The 8075-nt window shown below is 51.5% G+C and overlaps 1 protein-coding gene across 1 annotated transcript; it reads right to left on the reverse strand.

Moving 5' to 3' along the window:
- Positions 1-3404: 3404 nt before the first annotated feature.
- FJX1 (four-jointed box kinase 1) lies at positions 3405-7583 on the reverse strand. Its single transcript, XM_051804138.1, has one exon. The coding sequence runs from the start codon at positions 7334-7336 to the stop codon at positions 6041-6043; it is 1296 nt and encodes a 431-aa protein (XP_051660098.1). The 5' UTR covers positions 7337-7583; the 3' UTR covers positions 3405-6040.
- Positions 7584-8075: the final 492 nt, after the last annotated feature.

An 8075-nucleotide genomic window follows, 5' to 3' on the forward strand; every position in this document is an offset into this window, starting at 1 on the left:
ATATAATGATTTTTATGGCACCAAAAGGGAGCTTTTTAGTGAACTGCTCACAACTCAGAATGGGGAAAGTATTTAATGAGTTTAAATAATATTGAATAGGTTGAATTAAATATGGAGGGCAGTAAAAGTTATTGAGGATACATAATGTTACACAGGCTGAAATCCACCAGGTAACAAAACCATTTAGTGACAGGTTTTGAAAATGAGCCTGTTCTTTCAAGATCACTAATTGTCAATGGTCTACTCAGGGGAAGGGCAGGTCCCCTGTACTCAAATGCTGAAAACCTCCTGGTACACACATTTTTGTCCTTTGTTCTGTGACACAGACTGCCTAGAAAAGACCCATTTTGGAGGTTGTTGCAGGAAACTCTCACAGAAGATAGAGAAGAGGCTGTGGGGGACTTGCTATCTCTGCACCTGTGCAATGTCATGAAAGGATGTTTGCCACTGGCTCCAACATCTGGGATGGAATTTGCGTGCCTTAAAGTACTTCAATATCTTTTGGGGTTTATTTTGTTTGTTTTTGCTCGGTTGGTTGGTTTTTTGTTTTTCTTTTTTTTTTTGACTTTTCATGTCTCTGACTACTTATTAAAAAACACATTCTGCTGGATTGACACTGAAGACTGGCTTGACACTGTGTAATGCTTTAAAAAGCCCAGGTGACAGAGGGTAGACAAGCATGGTGGCATCCTGGCAGTAAAATTTAAATCTACCTGTATTATTTTATTAGCATGTGCTGTTATTTTTGCCCAGCTTGCATTCTGTTTGTATTCCACCTGAAATCCCCTTACTTGCATATCTGTCCTAGGGATAGGAACTGGAGGGGTCTGTGTCTTCAGGATGTCTGCTCAATTTTCCCTGGACCATCAATTGCTACATTTTGCAGTCAGTTTTCTCTTGTGTTTGCTTTCTTGTAGAAATGGCACAAGTGCCACACACACAAAGCCCCATAACCCAAACCCCACCAGAAGTGGTTGAATAGCAGAATGACACAAAACCCAATCCATTTGCAGTGTCAGACCCTCTTTGTTGTGCTGTTTTTGTTCATCCTCCAGTAATCCAGCCAGAGCTCTTTTCCTTGAGTACAGCACTGGCTTGCTTTCAGATGGGATCAGTCTCCTTCACCTGCACAGCTCCTTTCACACCTGCACATAGCAGCAGTCCCAATTCATGCAGGCTCGTGTGTGTCCTTCTCTCCTGTGAACTCATCCTGCACTGGAGCGGGCAATGGAAACTCACAGCACAAGAGGGTGTTAAGACATTACAGGTATAACACCTTGTTCCTGCCCCATACTCAAAGTACCCTCAGATTAAAGAGTCTCTGAGGGTGGGACTGATAATGCTTGTTAAAACACCAGTTGATTCACAATAAAATACTGTTTGCAGACACGAGTCATGCTGTTGGGAAATAACTGCTCAGATGAGTGTGCATTGCTTCAGAAGGGAGAGCTACATTAGCACCCAAGACAGCAAGGTCAAAGGTTTTCTAGGTCATGGAGAGTCACAGAAGCTGTGTGGGTGCCCGGCAGGCACTGCTTACTGTGCAGCCCAGCCTGTTCTCCTGGGAGCTTTGCCACATTTAACCCAGGGAGCACAGCTCTGAAGGAGCGATTAAATGTCATGCTGCGGTTGCAAAGTAGGAATAACATGCAAAATGGGATTAAGTCTTAATATAATCTCATATCTCATAGTCCTGGACCACCTAGTAATGTCAGTGAGAAAATTCTAAGTCTTATTAACATTAAAAAAATGCATCAAACTTCAAAGGGAAAGCAAACCACAAAAAACCATGCTGGTGATTTCAAGAGCATGCTGTATGACCAGTAAGTCAAAGTGTAACTAGCTATATTTTCACTGTCTCCCACTGGCCCCGAGTTATTTTCTCAATCTTCGAACGGGCTGACACAGCCTCAGCACGGCGGTGAAGCGTGGCACCAGAGGTCAACACAGCTCCATCCCCAGGGCAGCTGCTTTTGTGTGAGAGGTAAGGGGACTCTACACCTGGGATGAGCTTCCCAAGCTGGGAAGGAAATTCTCAAAGGAAAACCCACAATGAAAATAAATCCTGACTGGAAATTACTTCAGATGCAAGCAAACAGAAGCAAAAGGAGATTTGTGCTGCAAATACCAGTCTTGCTTTTTTCACCAAGTGGGAACTCCACTGAATGCACGGACTTCTCTGTCTGGTGCTCCACTGCAAGCACAGTTTTGATACCCCTTAGTTCTCAGAAACTATGAAATCTGTCCTCCCTTCACACTAGTAGGGTTGAGAGGTAATATCCCAGTGACTATGAACTCAAGCTGGGAGTAGCAACAACCACCTACCCTACAAGACTCCTCAGATTCCAGTGAAAGAAAAAATCTGGGGAGGCATTCTGAATTTAAGTGGGGAAACATGAATAGGAGAGTGAATGTAGAGCATTTAAATTAAAATATTCTCTCTACATTTTCCTGGGGTTTTTTTTCTATTTTTTTTTCCTGATTCTAGTGTTATCAGTTAAGCACCTAGGTCTTCTCTGAGCTGAAAACCAGACCATCTGTCTCGCATCTGGGACAGACAGCAGGCTGAGACTCCCACCCAGCCTCTCCAGATCTGTGCAACATTCCACATCTGGCCAAGGCACCAGCGCAGCCAGCCTTGCTAAGCACATCCTTCACTGAAAGCCTGTGAAAAGCTGTGGGAAGTGCATCCTTTAGTGTTCTGCTGAGTGAGGTCTAAAGCCCTACAGCCCCATTCTGATACAGGTTGCACAGATGATTCCTTGAGCCTCGGACAAAGGGCTGCTGAGCTGCTGGACACACACAGCCAGAACCGACCAATCCTACTATTGACAACCACCTTCTACTCACAACTTCCAGGTCCTGAAGTCTTCCTGTTCTCAAATAAGCAATGGTCTTCCTTGCCTGACCAATTAGTGTAACTCAAAGGAAACTACTGGAAGTAGGCAGTTACATGAGTGCCATTGAAGTTATACTATGTCAGGTTTACAGCTTCATCCCTTGGTTCTGCAGGAAGACAGTCAAACCTAAGACAACAAATACAGATAAAATGGCATGCAAAAAGTGTACCAAACCACTAATTTACAAAGCAGTGCTTGCTTTAAAGAAATCACACAGAATAAAGTAAGTTTGCCTTAATCTAATGATAATTCAAAGCTTCTTCTGGCCCAGGAGATGATTTGCACAAGAAGAATAAGAGAGCAATGAAGTAAAGTATCATTCTCCATCTATGCTAGTTTTCTCTGTCCTTTTTGAATGAACACATTTCCCAGGGCACTGCTTCTCTAGCACAGCATGTCTAGTTTCACACCAACCTAAAACTACACCATTTTTGAACACGTTACTTATATATAACTTGAGGAAGTTACCAGTCACCAAATAGGAAATCATGTTTCTTCTTGAAAGGGGTAATTATCTAGGCTCCGGCTCTAAAGGCATTGCAAATGAGATTTACTTCCCATTAGCCATCAAAGCCACAGTTGTGCCATAATTACAAAACTACTTTAACAGAAATGAAACCTTAGATGCTTGTGGCACAGCAGTTTGCTCTTCACGGTGGTTTAAAATGTATGCCAGCAGTTTATTATTTAAATGCATTTTCATGAGGTGAATGCGACATTACTGCTGTATTTCAGTTACAAAGCAATGCTAAAGAAGAATTAAGAATTACAGTTAAAATTGTGTATTATCATGTAAATGGCAAAGGAATGTCACATGGGATTCTGTGCATTGTTCGTACAGATAAATGCAGTGAACTATAAATACAAGTTCAATAGAGAGCCTTGACAGTGATGCAGCTGAATGAAAGCTAGTCTTGGAGGCTGCTGGGGCGTTTTGAAATAAATACGCATACATACAGATGCAATATCTAACGTATTTAATTAATCAACCATTAATTTTGGGGGTGTTTTTCTTGTCTTGTCTTGTCCTATTAAAAAAACAACCCACAAAAAAATCCCAAACCTGCTGTAATGGACAAAGACAATTGTCTTTGATGTGAAGTTTAATCTAAATAATGAATATTAATAGACTGAAGACCTCCTGTAGGTATGAATGCTCAGCCCTCCTTGAGTTCATAGGAGGGTTACTGCTCAACACTGAAGACAGTGCCTACTTGAACAGCAGCCACCAAGAACGCTGCTGCCTTCATCAAAAGAGGTGCCTATCCAGATGTAGAAGAGATTATGCTGCTGTTTGATTACAGCAGGAGATATACTGGCATTTAGGGTCTAAAAAGGATTAGTTTATCCTTTGTCCTTATTCTGGCTGTTATTTTGAGCTGAACAATGGCCTCTTCTGTGAATACTGGTACATGTAAAAAAGCAAACAAGAGGTACAAATATTTTATTTTGTATGCCCACTGCTACTGCTTCACCCTCCCCAGAACAGAACTTTTGTAGGGGAAAAAAACCTCCACCAACTATTTCAGCAAGACTGAAAAGGTTTCCTGTTCTTCAGTTCGGCCTCAACCCCCATGGCAAAGATAGCCAAAATGGGAAGAAAAAACTGAGAAGCAGTATAACACCCACTGAAAACAATCACCCTTTCTGGAGATGCTGCTGGTGCAGTAACAGTTGACATCACATGTTCTGAGAGGTTAGTATCCAGCCCCAGGACCCAAAAAGGCTGAGGGCAGCTAGCCCACATGAGCTCTATCAGTTTGCTGAAACTAACTGCTACAGTTATCTCAGGGCTAGGCAAGGCAGTTCATTTCAGGTTTTAAAAACCAGACAAATGTCTATTCAGCCAAAGTACTCACATTACTTTAGCCACTCAAAGAGCTTTTGCCCTTTCAATGACACAACAGCTAGGAATGAGAGAGAGAGGAGAGTAGTGTTTGAAAGCTTAACTCTACCCCCTCCTTGCCTCAGAGGGAACAAGTAAAAGTTCATTCAGTTCAGTGGAGTGAGAAGCTGGAAGGTGGTGGCCTCCACTGCCCATCAAAGAAGGCTGAGGAGACACAGGCTTCCCTGTCAAAGCTCAGGCAAACATTCAGTCCAAAGGCAAAACATTAACACACTTTACTGAAATATCAGTTTCTTTAGTAAGTTACAGAAAAACTTATGAACATATATAATGTACATAAAAAGCAGACTTTGTAAAATAAAAAGGTCTTCTTCTATAAAAAAAATATTAAAAAGTCAAAGTAAAGTGCATGTAACAGTTTTTCGTCCACTTTAACTATTGTGTCAAAGTCTTAGCACATAGTATTTTTTAAAAATGGGAGACCTTCTTGTGCCACCCATTAGTCAGTTACTTTACTGGTCAGATGGAAGGATGATGGTGATGATTACAAACAAATGATTAAGAATCGAAACAGTTTAACCCGATGCAACCACAACAAAAACTAAGAGCTAAGGGAATATCAGCTTCCTATACACTTCTCACCGACAAGATTTAACAATCAGTGGAAAGGTTCACTTTCGTTAATCGGTAGGAAACAAGTTTCATAAATAGGGCAGTTTTGCTAGTTAGGGGCTCCCCTATTGTGCAATCAGTTCTTGGTCTATCAATATGAACATTTATACTTAAATATGCCATTGTAAAAGAAAGAATATATAAAAAATGTTTCCACCTGCGTCCTTTGGAAGAGGTACTCGACCCCAATCCAGACAAAGACAACAGTTTTCCTATGGGGTTTCTTACGAGGGCAAGTGCATCCAGAAAGTTAAGGAAAGCACTAAAGATGCTGAACCCTCTCATGTTTTTCAAACTCTGGGGTCAGAGTCCTGGAATGAAACTCGGCCATAATTATACCGATTGCGCTCCGCATCTTCAGAGATCTTGACAAACGCGAGTTAATCGCTCCTCTCGACAGCCCCGGCAGGCAAGCTGCCCGTGATTCCCGCCGCTCCCGGCGGCCGTTCCCATCCTCCGCACCCCCCCATCCCCGGCAGTCGCAGCGATTGCGGGGCACCGAGCACCGGGGTGGCACGCTGGGTCAGCTCCTGCCTTCGGCAGCTGCCGGGGCAAGTCCCGCTGCCTTGAAGGAGAGGAAAGCCGGAGCTGTCGCCGCCAGCCTCCGCCCGGCCCGGGGCCATCAGAGCACGGCGGCCTGTGCGCGGCAGTGGGCGATGTGGCGGTGCACGAAGTCGACGCGGGCCTGCAGCAGCTCTGCCTGGCGCTCCGAGAGGAAGCCGAGGCGCGCCCAGAGCGGCTCCCGCGCCCGGTACCGGCGGCGCAGCTCGGCGGCGGCGCTGCGGCGGCGGTGCAGCTCCGCGACGCGGCGGGCCGTGCCCTCGCGGAACACGCACACGGAGCGGAGCAGCGGCTCGTTGTAGGGGTCCCACATGGCGAGGAGGCGGTAGCCGTGCACCAGACCCGCCTCGTTGTCCATGAAAACGAGCCCGCCGTCGGGGGCACGGAGCAGGTTGCTAGTGGCACGGCGCATCACCCGGGGATCCCACTGCAGGCTGAAGAGGTTGCTGACCAGGCGGTCGAAGTTGGCCGTCAGGTAGTCGAAGAGGATCAGATCGCTCCACTGCACCAACTCCACCAGCTGCGACGGCGGCAGCCCGCCCAGCTCTCCCGCCGACAGCGGCTGCAGCCGCCGACCGGCGCCCGCCTCGGCGCTCCAGGGCGCGGGTGCCACCACCGCGGTGAGATTGTCCACCCAGCGGGTCAGGCTGACCACGGCGCCCTCGGCCCAATGCGAGCCGCGCAGCTCCTCCCGCACCGGCTCCCACTGCCGCCCACGGGCCTCCACCAGGGCGAGGGCCATGGGCGGCAGCCGCTCCTGCATGCCCAGCACCCCGGCCAGGTGGTACGAGAGCGCCTCGCCCTGGATCTGCTCCGGGTTGATGCCGTAGCGGACGCAGGCGCGGCTCCCGTCCGACAGCCGCGCCAGCCGGTTGGAGCTGCGCCCGCAGCCGCCCCGCTCCAGCGAGGACACGCGGGCGGCGCGGGCGGCCGAAAGCCACGCCGCCGCCTCCTCCGCCGCGAAGCCCGGCGGCACCTGTTCTTCCAGCTCACGGCTCCAGAAGATGCCCCGCTCCACCGGGGAGGCGGTATCGGCCGGCGGCAGCGAGCCGGTGACGGCGAGCCGCTCTTCGCCGCCCCGCTCCTCCTGGCCCGTCGCCGCCTCCGGCATCGCCAGTAGAGTCCGGAAAGTTTTCTGGCCGCCGCCGCCGCCGGACTCGCCCCGCGCCGCCGGGGAGCCTCCCCAGCCCCACCGCCCCGCGGGGGGCTCCGAGGGCGGGAGCGGCTCCGGCTCTGGCTGCGCCGCCGCTTCCCGCCGCAGCAGCACCGTCCAAAGCCCCGGCAGGGCGCCCAGGAGCAGCAGCCCCAGAAGGGGCAGGGGGCCCGGCGCGGCCCGCCTCGCCCGCCTCATCCTCATGCCGCCTCACGCCGCTGCCGCGGGACACGGCGGCGGTGCAGCCCCGCCGTTCGGCCGCTCAGGGCAGCGCTGGCGCATGGCCGCGGGCCGGAGCTGCCACCCGGGGAACGGCGGCGGGAGAGGGGTATCCCGGCAGCAGCCCCGCGCCGTGTGCGCCCCGCTCCGCCGGCGGCCGGGGACACGGGCACCGCACCACGTGGGGGAGCCGAGAGGGCGCGCCCGGCCCGCCCCGTCTCCCGGCGTGGAGCTCCGCTTAAAGCGGCGATGGCGGGGCTGCGGTCCCACCCGCGGCGGGGCGCCCCCTCCAGGGGGCACAAGGGTCGGGGGTGCCGCGGGGGCCGCTCCGGCCGCCCGCCCGCGGGCAGGGAGCGCGCTGCGGCGGGGGCGCTCGGCCCGCCGCGTCCTCCTCCCCGCTGCAGGCAGCACAAAGGAGCCTGCACGGCGAGGGAGGACAGTGGGGAGGGGGAAGGGAGAGGCGGTGCGCAGCCAGCGGGGCCGCCCCCCGCCGCCGGTGCACGAGATTCCGCGGAGCCTCCGGGCGCGGCCGCGCCGCCTCCCGCCCACGGCCGCACCGAGAGGTCGCGCCGCGATCAGCGGCACATCGGCACCCCCTCCGCTCCACCGCTCCTTCGGCCCCCAGCGCGGCGCTGGGGGCCGGGAGCGGGGCTGGGAGCCGGCAGGGGGTTGTACAAAGGGATCGCTCACGTACCAGGCTGTGCACACACGTACGAGTGCACAC

Source organism: Manacus candei, unplaced genomic scaffold, assembly GCF_025592945.1.
Source record: "Manacus candei isolate 608988 ecotype Guabito, Panama unplaced genomic scaffold, ASM2559294v1 h1tg000060l, whole genome shotgun sequence".
Lineage (NCBI taxonomy): Eukaryota > Metazoa > Chordata > Aves > Passeriformes > Pipridae > Manacus > Manacus candei.

Bases quoted from the DNA above. Each gene is read 5' to 3' on its own strand.
- FJX1 (XM_051804138.1), bottom strand. From the start codon at position 7,336: ATGAGGATGAGGCGGGCGAGGCGGGCCGCGCCGGGCCCCCTGCCCCTT.